At 41.3% G+C, this 18,593-nt stretch overlaps 1 protein-coding gene across 1 annotated transcript in view; it reads right to left on the bottom strand.

Annotated features, from left to right (window-relative positions):
• LOC145396163 (intermembrane lipid transfer protein VPS13A-like) overlaps positions 1-18,593 on the bottom strand; it is a 110,952-nt gene that overhangs the window by 18,368 nt on the left and 73,991 nt on the right. Inside the window, 8 exon segments of the mRNA XM_080269605.1 lie at positions 219-380; positions 1,755-1,856; positions 3,433-3,540; positions 8,078-8,224; positions 8,718-8,892; positions 10,785-10,915; positions 11,751-11,885; positions 17,177-17,203. Coding sequence (XP_080125731.1) covers positions 219-380; positions 1,755-1,856; positions 3,433-3,540; positions 8,078-8,224; positions 8,718-8,892; positions 10,785-10,915; positions 11,751-11,885; positions 17,177-17,203 — 987 coding nt within the window.

The raw sequence follows: 18,593 nt of genomic DNA on the forward strand, positions 1-18,593 counted from the left end.
GATGGGAAACAGAAGAAAAGGGAAGGAAAAACAAAAGAAGGGAGGATATGGAAGGAAAAAGATGAAAAAGGAAGGAAAAACAGATGAAAAAGGAAGGAAAAACAGATGAAAAAGGGAGGGAAAGGAAGGAAAAAGATGAAAAGGGATGGAAAAACAGAAGAGAAAGGGAAAGAATGGAAGAAAAATTGGTGAAAATGGACAGAAGGCAAATGACTAACCTTCCTATACTCTGGGTCGAGGGCCAGGGTAGCAATGGTGTTTCCAAGAGCAGATGAGACGAGTGCAATTGTATCCGCGGCACCTCCAACTATATGGCCCATCAGGCTTCTTGCACCTCGTGCCACACCTTCACCAAACTCATCTGGACCCTCCACAATGCCCTAGGAAGAATTATCATCATCATCATAGCTATTATTACTATCATCATCATCATCATCATCGATATTATAATCAGTATCATTAAAATCATTGGAATCATCATCATCATCATTATCATCAGTATCACCAATATCATGATTACTGTCATTACTACAGTCATCACTTATCACCAATGTAATTATCATCCCACTTGAAAAACTAAGTACTGTAAAGTACTGTAAAAATGAAACCACAAAACAAGGAAAGGGAAAATACAGATATACCCCGAGATACGACACCCCGGCTTAGCGACGGGGGTAGAAATACCACCATACCCTGCCTAACAATGGCCAAACCCCGGTCAAACAATGGGTTTTTATTTGTTTCTTACCTATTTTGATGATATTTTAGACTATTTTTTGTGTTTAGGTTGATTTATAAACTGTTTTTAGATTTAGATTAACGTGTTTTAGTCACAGATGGGGTGAACATTGTCATTTTGGGGTACAGTTTACTAAGTTTGATTTTTCCAGACATATTTGACGATTTTCAGAATTTATTTTTGGGTTTATATGAGTTATAAACATCTTTTAGGCTTAGATTAGCATGTTTAAAGCCATCTGGGGGTTTAGGTTACCTAGAAACTTGTTTTTGGACTCATCTGGGTGGGTTTAGGACTTGTTTGGGGGGGGGGAAACCCAAGACTCAAAAATGCATCCTTATACTTTACATGTTAAATCTACCCAGAGATACAATACCCCACCTATCAATGGGTTCTTACTTAACCAACTGCATCATAAAAGCAGGGTATACTTGTACCGAAATGGAAGAGCTACCAACAGCATGCCCTGTGAAATAAGCTAATCATCACATATTATTCAAGCCCTCAGAATCCTGGTTCCACCTCACAGGTTTGTATTGCTTAGTTTTGTTCTGAAAGATTTCGTATGTGCCTGCATGTGCTGGCCTTGTTCACCAGAGGACAGCTCTCCAAGTTACACAATCTCTGGCAGCATCTCTGTTTTACTCCCATAACCCCTAGGATCTCATTCCTAGTCTTCATAGGTCTCCCTCTTGGTGTTCTTCCCTTCACATTATCATTCAGGCTTTTACTGTTTCACCAAATTTTCATCCTCCATTCTCTCCACAAGTCCAAACTACCTCAACATCCCCCTATGCATAACATCACTAGTGCCTACAATTCCCATATGTACAAGCTTGTTGTGTCCCTTGGCTCATTTGAATGTGGATTGGATGACAAGGGATCAAGTCACCCTTCTGCAATTCACCATCTTCCATTCTAGGGATAGTGAGTAAGATGAAGGTCATTGTAACATAACTGGGCAGAGGAGCCACTTACATGGAGGCGTCCCTATCCATCACCATCAGTTACTTACAAGGGCAGGCTGGTAGAGAAGGTCCTTGACACCCCTGGAGAGATCACGCAGTCGCTGATATGGGTTGCCTAGGATGTCCAGTCCAAGCACTAATACATATATCTGTGTGAAAGGAGGTTAACTGACAGGAGAGAAAGAACAACACAGGAAATAAGCAGTCTTCATTATAAGTTAGAGGTTTCTAAATATCAAAACTCTGTACAGCACATACAACCTCCACTGTAAATTTAGGGAAACTAAAGTGCATCATCACTAATTACTGGTACCTGAGGCTTTACTCGTAATCTTTAGTACTGTATTATGAGGTCATCTGAGGACTGCTAGGAGAAGGGATTTCAATGCAGGCCAGTAAATCACTCTCAGACTTACTTTCTGTTGTTTCTACTGATGTTTCCAGTGCAAGACTTGTTTAAGTGTGGAAGCCTGGTTCTCTTCCTCATCATTATTAACCTGCTCACAAAATTATAGTATACATATCAACAACAAGCTAGCCTAATACTCAGAATGTATTAACTAGAGCTACATTAAAGCTGCAAATTATTATTCTGACATGCCTAAACATGCTTCCAAACTGTCTCTGATATATATCACTCTTCTCCTGGGCTCTGTCATAAACCCTGCTGGAAGAGCTACTGCTCACCCAAGACCCTTTGCTAACTGCCTTACACTTTCAGCACTTAACATTTGGTAATGGAGCCTATTTAACTACCGACTGCTGAAATTTTTTCATACCAAAACTGGAAGAACCAATCTGCGCCCTGGATGGCATTTTTTTTTTCTTTTTTTTTTTTTACCTACAATAACATCAGCATGCTTGCTTGCTCGAACAAATTTCACACTTTTCAATTCCAAACACCTCAAACTTAATACTGATGTATTCTGGTTACCTCCACATAATTTTCTGCCTTCTGGGTGACTTCTTGTGGTGGCGGGGTAAGTGAAGGCTATATCTACTCTCTACAGTTCAGTAAGTCTCTCCAAAGCTTAATAAAACTGTCTGAAGATAGAAAAAAATAGAGAATATTACACTGAGCAGGATAATTGTTACTTACTTTTCTTTTACCACCTAAAATGGTTAGAACAACTTACAGAAACAAGACATCAGTCATAACATGACAACCAAATCAAACATGAACACTCACCACCCCAGGTCTGTTATCAACATGACCTTTTTCCCACCTGTGGATGGGGTCAAATGGAATTCAGAACTCTATAATAAGGGTCATCACTTCCTTTTCTTCCCTTGTCATACCAATCCATTACCAGTCTTGGCATAAGTTGGTGAGATGTACTTTGGAATCACAGTGCAGTAAAACATTTACATACCAATATTTACCTGGCATGACTATTAGTGTATGGATATTACAGGCACAATTCAGATCAGTACACAACAAAAGGTCACAAGTAAATAAATATGTGAGTGGTGATGGTTTACTGTACACAGGTTTTTGTTGTTGCTGCTTCTGCTGTTGGTGGTGGTGGTGGTGCTGTGTTGTTAATCCGGACATTAAACTTACAGACTGTACAAATCTGGCTACTTCAACCTCGTCCTCCCAGAGATCTTTCAAAGAGGTATTGTTGGTCTGCCTGTGCTGCAAGAGTGAGGTGTATGTAAAGTGTATTAAATATTTGTACTATAAAAACAGAGAAGTATGGCTGAATTATGGCCACTACTCACTTGCTGAATCAATTGGTGCTTGGCATGGTCAGTGAAGTCTGATGGTAGGAGGTTCCACGGTATTGACTGTCTCTCGTACTGACCCACACTTACTACCACATCGCTCATCTGTTGGGGTGGGAGGGTTGGGTTAATTTGAGGCCCATACCTGATATTACATAGGAAACTTCACAGCATCTCTGCCTTAGTGATTCATTCTGCATATAACACCGTAATTTTCTCTTGTATGCTACTTATATCACTTAAATATTGATAGAGTACATCCATAATGCACATGATGATAATGTGTAATGTGCCAAAGAAACAGTCAAGAAGGAGATGCAAGAAGTTTGCTGTGCCTTCTAAAACATAATCTTTACTCACGAGCCACGCCATTTAGCCTTTGTTAATGCCTTCAATTACATGATATTTTTTTTTCCCCATAACTGGATGATTTAATTCATTTTAAAATAGCCCCATTGTAAAGAAGGAAGTAATGATGCTAATACAGGTGTGTCTGGGTTGACTGCCGAAATGTTGAAGGCCTCAGGCGATACAGGGGTGAGTTTAGTCACTGACCTGATAAATAGGATTATTTATGAGTGTGTTGTCCCAGATGATTGGCTGAAGAGTGTAATTGTAAATGTGTATAAAGGGAAGGGTGATGCCCTGGAAAGAGGGAATTATAGAGGTATAAAGCTTTTAGATCAGATAATGAAGGTAATGGAGAGAGTTTTAGAAGGTATGATTAGAGAAAGAGTGAATATTGATGAGATGCAGTTTGGGTTTATGCCAGGTAGGGGGACCACTGATGCCATATTCATTGTTCGACAGCTTCAGGAAAAATATATTGGTAGGAGAAGGGATCTTTATTTTGTTTTTGTTGATTTGGAAAAGGCCTTTGACAGAGTCCCTAGAGAGGTGGTGAAGTGGGCAATGAGAAAGCTTGGCTTGGAGAAGTGGCTGGTTAGGGTGGTTATGGCCATGTATGTGGGTGCTCACACCCAGGTGAGAGTGAATGGAGATTTGAGTGATGAGTTTTCCGTGAATGTTGGTGTGCATCAGGGGGTCAGTCTTGAGTCCCATGTTGTTTATCATGGTACTTGAAGCCCTTTCACGTGACTTTAGAAACGGACTCCCGTGGGAGTTGTTGTATGCTGATGATTTGGTGTTGATTGCAGAGAATGAAAGGGAGGCGGAAGAAAAGTTTAGGAAGTGGAGAGATGGTATGGGGCAAAAGGGTTTAAGGGTAAATGCAGATAAAACAAAAGTGATGATATCTAGGGTTGGTGGCGGTACTGTCAAAGACGAGGGAGAGTGGCCATGTGCAGTTTGCCACAAGGGTGTGGGAAGTAATTCCATCTTGTGCGGTGTGTGTGATAAATGGGTGCATAAGAGATGTAGTGGTATCAGAGGTAGACTGCGAGATAATGCTGATTTTATGTGTACGGCGTGCCGGGGTGAGCAGGTGGAGATCGTCAGACGTGAAAGAATTGAACTTGCTGGTGAATCTCTTGAGTGTGTGGAAGAGTTTTGTTATTTAGGAGACATGTTGTGTGCTGGAGGTGGGGCTGGAGCTAGCTCTGTGGCTAGGGTGAGAAGTGGTTGGAAGAAGTTCAGGGAGCTCTTGCCTCTCCTGACATTGAGGGGGCTCTCCCTACGTGCTAAGGGGTCTTTGTATGCAGCATGTGTTAGGAGTGTAATGCTGTATGGCAGTGAGACCTGGGCAGTGAAGGAGGAAGACATTCGCCGGCTCAGACGTACAGAAATGACAATGATTAGGTGGATGTGCAGTGCGTCCCTGCGTCCAAGGCCTGGAGGGGCTGGGTTTGCAATGGAAGAGTTGAGAGGTAGGATGGGACTGGAGTGTATTGGTGTTGTGATGAGGAGAGGTAGATTGAGGTGGTTTGGACATGTGGAGAGGATGGGGGATGATAGTTGGGTGAGGAAGGTGAGAAGTGTTAATATTGGGGGTGGGGTTATGAGGGGTAGACCGAGAAAGACATGGGATGAGGTCATTAAGTGTGACCTTAGGGTTAAGGGACTGAACAGGGAGGCTGCAGTGGATCGTGCAGCATGGAGAGCCGCCATTAGGTGACCAAGGCCGACACATGCAAGCATGTTGGAGCCTTTAAAAACGAAACGAAACGATACCTAACTCCTTCAATCTTACAAGTTTCCATAAGGCTAAATAAAAAGCTTGTTAAAAAAAAAAAAAAAAAAAAAAAAAAAAGGTTGCAGGGTTTAATCATACAACACTGAGTGTATGACAGCCGTACTAAAGCTTGGCTGAACCCAACAAAACCTGATCTACCAGAGCATAAAAAAATCTCACTTAACCTATTACAACAGGTGTGAAGAATGATGATGGAAGGGTAGTGGTGAACAGTGGGGATATTAATGATGCATGGAGAAAGCATTATAACCGGTTGTTGAACGAGGAGTTTGACTGGGACAGGGAAGGTTCAGAGCCAGCGGATCCAGTGTTTGCCCCTTGGCCTTTGATTGACGCTGCTACTGTGAGTGAGGCAATAGGCAGGATGCAGGTGGGGAAGGCAGCAGGTGTGTCAGAGTTGACTGCCGAAATGTTGAAGGCCTCAGGAGATATAGGGGTGAGGTTAGTCACTGACCTGATAAGTATGATTATATATGAGTGTGTTGTCCCAGATGATTGGTTGAAAAGTGTAACTGTAAACATGTATAAAGGGAAGGGTGATGCCCTGGAAAGAGGAAATTACAGAGGTATAAAGCTCTTAGACCAGATAATGAAGGTAATGGAGAGAGTTCTAGAAGGTATTATTAGAGAATGAGTGAATATTGATGAGATGAAGTTTGGGTTTATGACAGGCAGGGGGACCACTGATGCCATATTCATTGTTCAACAGCTTCAGGAAAAATATATTGGGAAGAAAGGGGATCTGTACTGTATTTTGATTTTGTTGATTTGGAAAAGGACTTTGACACAGTCCCTAGAGAGGTGGTGAAGTGGGCAATGAGAAAGCTTGGCTTGGAGGAGTGGCTGGTTAGGGTGGTTATGGCTATGTATGTGGGTGCTCGCAACCAGGTAAGAGTAAATGGAGATTTGAGTGATGAGTTTTCCGTGAATGTTGGTGTGCATCAGGGGTCAGTTTTGAGTCCCATGTTGTTTATCATGGTACTTGAAGCCCATTCATGTGACTTCAGAAACGGACTCCCGTGGGAGATGTTGTATGCTGATGATTTCGTGTTGATTGCAGTAAACGAAAGAGAGGCGAAGGAAAGATTTAGGAAGTGGAGAGATGGTATGGGGCACAAGGGCTTAAGGGTAAATGCAGATAAAACAAAAGTGATGATATCTAGGGTTGGTGATGGTACTGTCAAAGATGAGGGAGAGTGGCCATGTGCAGTTTGCCACAAGGGCATGGGAAGTAATTCCATCTTGTGCAGTGTTTGTGATAAATGGGTGCACAAGAGATGTAATGGTATCGGAGGTAGACTGCGAGATAATGCTAATTTTATGTGTGTGGCATGTCGAGAAGAGCAGGTGGAAATTGTCAGACGTGAATGGATTGAACTTGCTGGTGAGTCTCTTGAGTGTGTGGAAGAGTTTTGTTATTTGGGAGACATGTTGTGTGCTGGAGGTGGAGCTGGAGCTAGCTTTGTGGCTAGGGCGAGAAGTGGTTGGAAGAAGTTCAGGGAGCTGTTGACTCTCCTGACACTGAGAGGACTCTCCCTATATGCTAAGGGGTCTGTATGCAGCATGTGTTAGGAGTGTAATGCTGTATGGTAGTGAAACCTGGGCAGTAAAGGAGGAGGATATTCGCAGGCTCAGACATACAGAAATGACAATGATTTGGTGGATGTGCAGTGCGTCCCTGCGTGCAAGGCCTGGGGGGGCTGGGTTTACGATGGAAGAGTTGAGAGGTAGGATGGGACTGGAGTGTACTGGTGTTGTAATGAGGAGAGGTAGATTGTGATGGTTTGGGCATCTGGAGAGGATGGGGGATGACAAATTGGGTGCAGAAGGTGAGACGTGTTAATATGGGGGGTGGGGTTGTAAGGGGTAGACCGAGAAAGACGTGGGACGAGGTCATTATGTGTGACCTCAGGGTCATGGGACTGAACAGGGAGGCTGCCATAGATCGAGCAGCATGGAGAGCTGCCATTAGGTGACCAGGACAGATGCATGCAAGCATGTTAGAGCCTTCAAAAACGAAAATGAAAACGAACTATTACAATATAACTTAACTGAATCTTAGACATTCTAACCTATCATCAATGCAGACACCACACACTACTTAGGTCCCTCCTGATTTATAGCAATGACACATCCTATTTCCTTCTGGCTTTCCCTCCTTCATCATATAAAATTATTACATTCCACTACACTGCCCTGCTCTGCCCTGGCCTGACCTCTTCCCTCCTCTCCTCTCCTATCTTGCTGTCCTTCGTGTAAGCAAGTGCCGCACTATTCTTGACTCACCTTTCCTCTCTTTCTAGCACTGCTCTGCCCTAGCTTTTCTTACCCCTCCCAATCCTACAATACCCTTTCCTGTTCTGCCCTTCCTTTCCTTACTTCACCCTGCCTTGTCTTGCTGCCCTAACCAGTGAGGAGGACTACCATACTGTCCTTCCCAAAGGACTAATATTTCAACCTCCCTGCCCTGCCCTGCCTGCCCTGCTGTACCTCTGTTAGTGTGGCCCCAAGTGATGTAAGGATCCACTGCAGTGTGTCCTGGTGTGGGCCCTGCAGGACGGACCCCCGAGGTGAGAATGAGAACCGCACCTTGAGTCCTGCAACACACACACGTTCCACCATCGCACCACCACGCTCCTCGCACACCTGTAAAAAATTAACTGTACAGTACTGTATATACTATATTTCTGGATCAATAGGAGATTTATAACAATACCCAGTGTGAAGACTTGTGGCAAACATTTTTTAATACAGTGTGATGGAAAATAAAGCCCTATATTACCTTCTCTCTCATTTTGAATGTCAGTGTTTATGGCATGCATGAATCACTCTTACATGAATCGCTCTTGATCACCTGATGGTTGTTATATACCACTAAGAGGTGGCTAAACCACCACCAGGCAGCCTGCTGATAAATTATGCAGATATTTACTTAATACTGACACATATATCAACTAGTGTAGGGCAGTACTAACATGAAATATGTATTAACACTGTTGAATTAACAAATCTGGCTGTTTTATAGTGCACACACATGCATGCATGTATACATGCACTCGGGCATGCATGTATGCACTAGGGCATGTATGCATGCATGCACATTTGCTTACTCACTCTCTCACTCTGACACTCTCTATCTCACCTGCATGGCCTGGAAAGCTATTGGTGTCCTGAGTGTCTTGAGTTCAGTGAGTATGGCGGTGGGGGTGTGGGGAGCCATCAGAGGGTTCAGCACCTCACACACACTCACCACTAAACTCTTGTCCACCTTCACACTCATCTCTTGTGCCACCATGCTCATGTGTCTGCACCACCAGGGAAAATATGCCATCAGAGAGGAAAACACACCATCATTGGGGAAAATACTCCAACAGCAGAGAAAATATACCATCAGAGGGGAAAATGTATGAGTGCATAAAATATACACCATTATGGTGGCAAGACGTGAGGGGGAAATAAGGATATGGGTATGTAACTCATTCAGTGCCATAATTCATATAAACTGCATAAAAACATCTGGCACTAGTAAGAATGACAGATACAGTAAAATCTCAAATTTCGACAGTTTAGAATTCGATTAATCAAATTTCGATGCATTTTCGAGTGGTCTGCCTACCTTACGTTTCGATGGAAAGTCGTGCATTTCGATGCTCTCAGGCAGGGATGGAAATTCTCGGATCCGAGGTTATCATACATTGTGGCCAAAATTATAGTATTCTTGCTAAGATTATCATACAACCATTTTTTAAAATAAAAATTAAGTACATTTCTGCCATTTAGTGCTTAAATACCATTATTATAATTTATCTCCACATAGTGAAAACAAAAAATGTATTAGCTTAATAACTATCCAAGAGGGTGAGGAGGAAGATGTCAACACTGCAGATGTTCAGATACTCGAGGATGATTTTGATTTTGTGGGGTTTGGGTTGGATATCTCCACAGAGAAGGCTACTTCAACTGAGTAGTCCACCCCTGGCACACACCACAAACACCAGCCAGCCAAGTGATAATATTCCATAACCTAAGGTTAGTACGGTACTGTACAGTGTGCTGTAAATAATAAAAACTGTGACAGGATACTGACAAACTGTAACAAATTTTGCTGTATTCTACACTACAGTACAGTATGGCAATACAGTGCAGAACTACAGTTACTTAACCACATTTATAGTTCTTACAGTTTACAGGGAGTATGGGCAAAAAATCATGATTTTACGAAGTGAAGTTGGGAGGCCCTGGACCCAAATTGATTTTTCCCATAAGAAGTTCAATTTAAATTTCGATGTTTTGAAGAATTTACATGCGGTTTTTGGGTACATACGTCCATCGAAATTTGAGATTTTACTGTAGAAAACTCTGTACTGAGGGAGCTGTTCCAAAGAAAATGGTCCTCCCTTCCTTAACACCTTTGGTTAGAGTTCAGTTTGGTGGTGTCCAGAATTTTAAAAAGTCATAACTATGGAAAAATTACCAAAGACACTAAGCTTCAGAGGCCTTCCAAAGAGAACTATAGTCATCAGGTGAGAGTCAGAATGAATGAGACAAGCTGTAACTGTAGGGAATGGCTTACTAAGTCAACTGACAACTAATGCTCTACCAGAAAAAAGAAAATCATTATTACCCCCTTCTAGGTGTAGCGTCCTGAGACTAAGCTACTGTAGTCCTGTACATTTATGGTTACATGACTAGCGTACTTCCTTGATGGCATTACATGACAGAAAAATAGGCAGTCAACTACCAAGAACTGAACCTACACATGTGACAAACCTGTCATCAAAACTGGGTGTTCTACCACCACACCACCACCACCACCACCACCACCACCACCAATTATTAGTTCTACAGGAGTAAATGTTGTTGTTGTCATTGTTGCGGCTCCAGGCTCATCTGAATGTAAACCAGACTGACAGAAAGCTGAGGCTGCAATTTGCCTGCCATCCTGCTTTTGGTGGACAGGGAGGGATAAAGGAAAATCTGTACAAAAAGACCGTTCCGCTGTGTGGTTAAACTGGTGCCACCACACAATGGCACCCCTCACCAGCACCGAGCTCTGAGGGGGTTAAAAGTAATGGAAATTATAAATCTTTGGTTAGAAAACAGGCTAGGTTATGTGTGGTTAGGTTAGGTTGTCAGGTTCAGTTCAGTTGGGTTTGGTTATGTAAAAAATACCCAAAATGAGGCTGTGGGTGCATACTTGATGGTGGTAGGAGCGCTGGGTGCAGAATGGAGAAGGACACGCGCGCAGAGGCAGGGTTGTGTGGCACCGTTTTGATTGGTTGGATACACCACTGATGGGAACACTGCATCATTCAGCTGGTTGTCAATCTGTATGACAAACAATGATGTGCTTAGGTAAAGTTAGCCCATAATTAATTCTCTCTCTCTCTCTCTCTCTCTCATCTAGGTTGTGAATGGGTGAACAGCTGCATTAACTTATGAATGATCAGACACACTATCAAGATGATTCGAGTATTAATCACCCAAAAAATCAACAGGTGGTATTTTCACAAACTTAATGTAATAAGGTCACAACAGATGACTTCATGATTTTTTGTATAATTAAGTTACAAACTGAAACCATAAAAAAGCTTTAAGATGACTCCAGCTTTACCCATGTTCCTCAGTTAGGGCAAAAATTAATGCACATCAGAAGAATGAGTCTGAAAAAGAGAAACTAAATAAAATAAAATAAAAAGGACTGGATGCATGGATGGATAATGAAATGTTAAAAAAAAAAAAAAAATGACTGGATGCATAGCTGGATAATAAAATGTACAAAAAAAAAAAATTAATACAGGATTGGATGCATGGCTGCACAACTAAATAAATAAATAAAATAAAAAGGACTGAATGCATGGCTGAATAATAAAATGTAAAAAATAAATAAATAAATAAATAAAATAAGGAAGATTGGATGCATGGCTGGATAATACAATGTAAAAAAAAAAAATCTATCTATCTATCTATTGCCAGACAGTAAATAAATAAAATAAAGAATGGATGCATGGCTGGATAATAAAACGTAAAAAAAAAAATAATAAATAAATAACATAAAGAGGATTGGATGCATGGCTGGATAATAAAATGTAAAAAAATAATAAATAAAGAAATAATATAGAGGATTGGATGCATGGCTGGATAATGAACTGTTGTAAAATACCTGAAGGCGATGTATCTGGGCACTGGCATACGTGTAGTGTGAGGAGGTGCGGTAGTGTAGCCACACCGCTGGTCGTTTCGTCCGTCGCAATCGTCCACTGAATGGCCGCGTCATGTACATTTTGGCCAAATCCACCTATGGGGTACGAGGATTAATGTGGGTGGAGGGAATTAGGACAAGGAGAGGCAAGGCTAGGTTTGGTTTGGTTTGGTTTGGTCTAGTCTGGTTTGGTTTGGTTTGGTTTGGTTTGGTTTGGTTAGGTTAGGTAAAAAGTTAGATTAGGTTAGGTTAGGTTAGGTTAGGTTAAGTGAGCTTAGCTTAGGTCAGGTTAAAGCAGGTGAGGAGACCTTGGACTGGGTTGAGCTGGGCTGTGTTAGGTGATGAGAACTTGAATTGTGTTGGGTTAGGTTGGGTTAGGTTGGGTTATTATGTTAGGTTAGGCTAGTCTCCGAGAGCCTAGAGTGGGCTGGGATGGACTGGTTAGGTTATTTGTGAGAGCCTAGAGTGGCCTGGGATGAACTGGTTAGGTTAGGTTAAATTAATTAAGACTGGACTGAACTGGGCTGAGTTGAGCTGAGTGGGTGACAAGAGGTTAGGTTAAATCAAAGGGAGGATGAGTTAGTATATTCCAGTGAAGTGAGCTGAGGTTAAATTTTGCTAAGTTAGGTCAGGTTAGGTCAAAGGGAGGGAATAAAGGAGATTTAAGTGATTCAGATTATGAGTGAGCAGTCCAGAATGACAGTGTAAATAATTGCAATATAAAGGCAGGAGGATGGAGTACGATGAAGTAAAAGATTGCAACATAAAACCAGAAGGATGGAGTACAGGACTGCAATATAAAAGTGAAAGGATGGAGCAGGATGGAGTAAAGGATTGCAATATAAAGGCAGGAAGATAGAGTAAAATGGAATAAAGCATTGCAATATAAAAGCAGAAGGATGGAGAAAGGACTGTAATATAATCAGGCTAGGGTTAAAGAATGTCAGACAGTAAAATACATGAAAAAGTTAAACCAAATACTAAAATTAATGGATTATCTAGTCCAGGTCCATGCAGCACAAAAATATAACTTTCACAACTGTAAATTTATTTGAACACACTACTAAGAAAAAACATAAAAGAAATAAGGCATGAAATCAAAAATTGAAAATATATAGTAGCATAATAAAAATAACTGTACAAACTCATGCTGTGTTTTCAATCAACAAAATATACTCACTAACCCCTTGAGGAAGAGAGACATGTATTTTGTACTGGGCCTGCATTTTTATTGGATATAAGACTTCCTAGCACCTACGCCTCAGTGATTTACTCTTGAAACTAAACATTTACCCCTTAACTCCGATGATGCATTTTCCATTTCATTCTTGCAACAGCCAGACGATTTTACTCAGTTTAGGTGAGACTTTATGAAACAAAAACTGAGCTGTATGGCAAAGATTGGTCAAACACATCAACCTCATTTAGAAATCAGAAAAGATGAAAGAAAAAGAAGAAGACATAGTCCTAATTAACCCCATCAGTTTCTGAGACCCTACTTGACTTGAGTACGATAGTGTGGAGGCAGCACGGATCTACAGTTAAAATACATCAAGGAACTGATGGGGTGAAATTGTTACTTTTAACTTTTCTATATTAAAACAGTCCCCATTAAATAGCATAAAAGAGAATTTTAATGTATCATATGGAGAAATAAACCGATAAGGAAGACGTGCTGGGGAGCCACCTAAAAACTGACAAGATCAGGTCCTTGGTATGACAGTGTTGTGATTTGTTCAACTGAAAGACTTAGGCCCACACCTGGAAGAGCAGTTTATTAGGCAATGGACGGGTTCGGTGACACTGTAGCATCTCACCAATTAGTAACTTTTTCAAATGTGCATATACTATACAGTCATCTCTCATTTTTTGTGGTTTTGACTCGGCCAGTTAGGTTATTTGTGGGTTCTGCTTTACCAATTGTTATTTGTGGGTTCAACTTTGCCAGGTTCAGTTATTTGCAAGTCTGACTGCCTATCTACACATACGCTGATGACTATGCCCTTCACCTTTCCACCCACTTCCTGCAGCATTGATCTCAGCAGTTACTTCAACAAACAAGGGGTGAGGCTATGGGACACCTAATGTCTGAATTGGCTTGTATCTCTGATTAGGGTAAGAGTAATCTTGTTGTTTAATGCTTCAAAAACTCATTTCTTACATCTTTCAACTCGTCAAAATGATCCACCGGAGCACCCTCTAATTTTCAAGAACATCCAACTCAATCCTGCATCATCTTTAAACATACTTGGGATTTCATTCTCTCAGGATTTATCTTGGAAAGATCATAATACTTCTCTTGCAAAATCTACTTCCAAGAGATAAGGCGTGCTAAGGTGTCTCCATGCCTTCTTTACCCTTGCACAATTGTTGACTTTTTATACGGGTTTCATTTGCCCCTGCGTAGAATACAACTCTCATGTGTGGGGAGGCTCCCCACATACAGCTCTTCTAACAAGGTGGAGTTAAAGACTTTTTGACTCATTAACTCTTCTCCTCTTACTGGCTCCCTTCAACCTCTGTCTCTTCACCACACTGTTGCATCTTTATCTCTTTTCTATTGCTGCATCAATGGTCACTGCGCCTCTGAATTGCCTGCTTACATCCCTCCACCACTATGGCATGTGCATAGCACTCATCTAGCAACAAATTCTCATCCCTTTTCTGTCCAGCTCTCTAATGTAAGAGTTAACCATCACCCCCAGTCCTTCATGCATGCAACAGGTCAACTCTGGAACTGTATTCCTTTATCTGTATTTCCTACTGTCTATGACCTCCAGTCTTCCAAATGCTGTGTGCCAGGCATCTCAAAATAAACAGATTTTGAATCTGACTCTCTGTTATCTTGTTTTTGTTTTTTCTTTGGAGGGAACATTCTTACAGGCTTATGGCCTTCTTCTGGGAATAAAAAAAAGTTATTTGTGGGTATGACTGCCATTTTTGGTTATCCATGGGTGAGTGAACCATCAAAAAAAGGGAAGAGGTGCCTTTTAGGATCATCTGAAGGGATCCGCAAACTGAAGTAGGAACTATCGAGAGCCTGGTTATATAAAACTCAATTCAAGCATCCAGAATTTTTGGCCCAATTCCTCATCATCATCATCATCATATCAATATCATCCTAATCCCATTTTATGCTATTAACTGGGGTGGGAAAGACACAGGATACTGAGTGGCACTGCTCTTGCTGCTGCTGATTATGATGAAGATCCCAGAAGACAATTTTATGCAGGTCAGGAAGTGTCTCTCATACTGAAGGGGATAATGTAACTGAACAGCAGACACCCAACTACATAATGGACAGTAAACAATAATTTCAGACCATGAATAACTTAACCCACCACTATAATTACATACTCAGTTTTACTTTTGCTATCATCAGCTGTTTTATTCAACTGAAGAGAGATCTCGCAGTTGTTGCCGTAGCGCTCTCTCTCTCTCTCTCTCTCTCTCTCTCTCTCTCTCTTTAACAGATGCATAAAGAAGGAAAAACAAACTAAATAAAAAAAAATTCATGTATCAAATTATGGGTGTCCCCCATTCATAAAAAAATCTGTAACAATTGGACCTGAACTGCTGTGGGTTGAAGTTTGGAGGAGGTACTAATCTGGGGAAGTGAGTTGTTATTGTTGTAGCCCCAGGATCTCTGAATACAAACCCAGTGGACTGCAGGGTGAAGTGCTGCTCTTCTCCTACAGTCCACCATCCTTCTTTTGGGGGATGGGATGGGAGTTGAAGGACATTTGTGTAACCATGCGACTCAGCTTCCCATTTCTACTGGTGCCACTGCATGAAGGCATCTCCCTCCACCATCACATCTCATGGTGAGGGATAAATACAAAGAATGTCTCATCTTAAATGTCGGGACCAACTGCTCAGCCCCGGGCTCCTACGCTCCTCATGGGGCAATGTAGGATTGGATGATGGATGGATGGATGGATGAAAGTTGCAGTAATACAAATCAAAACAAGTCATCAAACCAAGTGGTTGATAATGGGTAGGTGACCAACCCAAAGGCCAGATGGCATCAGGATAAAAAAACACCTGGTTGGAATATTTAGGCCAGGAATAATGAGATCTAAAATACTGGGACATTCTGGTGAGAGAAGCCTTCATGCAGTGGTACTGATATAACCATGCAACTCTGCTGCCTGGTTTGACAAACATTCCTCAACTTCCCTGTCCCCCAAAAGACAACACTGATGTCAATGACAAAGACGATGATGATTACTGCAGTGGTGGGGGATATAAACATTACTGGAATCTTAACCCCTTCTATTCAACTGCATAATTAATACTGTACACTTGCTGCTCCTCAATAACTTTATTCACTTGAATGACATCAAATACCTGTAGCAAGAGGCTATATCTGACCCCTCCATTTCAAAAGGTCTTTCTCAAGCTGAATAAAATAATCTGGGAACAGCAAAATAAAATTATGTCTTCACAGTAAATGTGTTGTTGCTACTGTTTTTCTTGTTGTTGTTCAAGGCTCACTTTTAACATAAGCCTGGTGGGCTGGAGACTGAATCAGCCTTTATGCAGTCTACCATTCCCCTTTCAAGGGACAGGATATGAAATGAGGGACATTTGTACACTAATCATTCACTATTCAAGATTTTGCTACTGCTGGCTTCAGTTATCTATCTATCTATCTATCTATTGCCAGACGCCTCAATCCCGTTTGGGGTGGCCACAAACAAATTGCCTCCAAGTCGCCCTGTCCCCCGCCATTTCACTGCCCTGCTCCCAACTCATACCCCCTTCTCTCATATACCTCTCCACCCCATCCCTCCATCTCATCCTCGGCCTCCCCCTCCTTCTTCCCCCCTCCACCTCACTCACATACACTCTCTTTGTCAGTCTTTCACCCTCCATCCTTCAGTTATGCTGATTAATAAACCATCTCAAAATATACAAGTCTCAGGTGTATTTTGAAATAATTTTACAACCTATGCTGTTAAATTATCTGAAAATATACTTTCAACACAGATTTTAATGTCTAGTGAGGTCTTGCACTACAACTGGTTTTTAAGCAATAACATTGTGAAACTATGGCTGTATGGGCCCTTTCTGAGAAGGTATAGGTATTTACAGATCTCTGCAATTTGTGGAAATTTGTGTTCTCTAATTCCCACAAATACTGTACAACAGGGCAGCTGGTTAAATCAGTGTCAGCACATGACGGCATCCCTTTCCAGCACCAGTGATGAGACTACCCCTGGAATACTGAGTTTGTAACATAAACTATGCCATATACTGTAGTTGGAATGTTCTCTATTACTGATGTGGGATACTGTGGAGTGTTATCTGGAACAAAGCTTGAGTGTGAGTTGGGTGTCTGCTATTACCATAATTTATAACTTAAAACACAAACTTCAACTTACCTCCATTAATACAGTGTTCTTTTTTATCTAGAAGAAAAAATAAAGAGAAGCATTTCAGAGCACAAACTAAATAATGCAGTAAATGAGGAAAGTAGATGCAGTGCAAATTAACCCCTTCAGTATGATCACAGCTTTTGCATTAAATTCTGTTACCTTTCTTCTCCTGGGTGCAGGTGAGAGATGCCTTCATGTGGTGGCACTAATATGTCCAGGTGGCAGAGCTGCCTGGTTATACAAATGTCCCTCAAATCCCTCCCTGTCCCCAAAAGGACAATGATGCACTCCAGTGGGGCTACTTCATTTGGCAGTCAACAAAGTTCATGCTTTAGATGAACCTTGGGATAAAACTACTACTACTGCTACAAATGCTTTTGATATTTCCTTCTTACTATGACCATATGAGTTTATTTGGCTTCAGGAAGACCTTCTGCAGTGAAGATATTTTAAACAACCTCTCTTAACCCTTCAGTAGGTGTTATCTTTTATCATTTTTTCTTATTCCTGCTGTACTCTTTTTATTTTAACATGGCCTAAAACTGCCATCTCTCCATCTTGAATGCTGAGTTGTACCAAGAGTTTAATTTTAGAATTATGATGGCTATCATGAAGATGTGCTATGGAAAGGATGTAATGCCAGAGCACTTTTTCTGCCACAAATTACTTGAAATAAGTTACAAAAGGATGAAAATCTGGGCAAGATGAAGGTGAATGGGGGGATTGGGAAACAGCTGAGGGACATTTGTATAACCAGGCATTTGAGGGTCCTGGCTATATCAGTGCTACCTCATGAAGGCATCCATCTACAGCACCATCTCAGAGTGCCAGGGTTGCAAACTATACCTTTTGACCCTACAAAATGAATGGGCTCTTTTCATCCATTCAATCCAATGATGTATATCTTTCCACTTTATTCTTGTTATTTTCACTTTTCTTTTTCTTTTTTTCAAACTTAAGATGGATAAGATGGATCTTTTTAACTTAAGGCATTCAATATCTGTGCCTGACTCCTCTAGTTTGAAAAGACTCTCCTAAGCAAATAAAATTATCAGACAGCAGGAAGAATTAAAGAAAAAAATGTATCACTGGATTCAAGGAGTTAATTTTATTCCTGTTACTGCTAGATTATTTTCTTCAGCTTAAGAAAAAGCTCTCATAGTGAAGGGGTTAATGATATGCCAAAAACACTTCAAAATACCTAGTTAAACTGGTTCTCACACTAACACTTCCACAACACTGATTACAATGGTCCTTGGAGCTGATGACTCTAAATAAATGGAGGTGAATGATGGTAGGAACTGACTAGAAGAGTGTATTTGAGTTAAGTGGGGGGGTAGGGGTAGATCGAGGATGGGGTGGAGGGACGGGAAGGAGAGGTATATGAGAGTGAGGTGTGTGACCTGGAAAGAAGGCAGTGTGA

The sequence above is a fragment of the Coenobita brevimanus genome, chromosome 35, assembly GCF_032717465.1.
Source record: "Coenobita brevimanus isolate Jiangsu-jjx chromosome 35, ASM3271746v2, whole genome shotgun sequence".
Taxonomy (NCBI): Eukaryota; Metazoa; Arthropoda; class Malacostraca; order Decapoda; family Coenobitidae; genus Coenobita; species Coenobita brevimanus.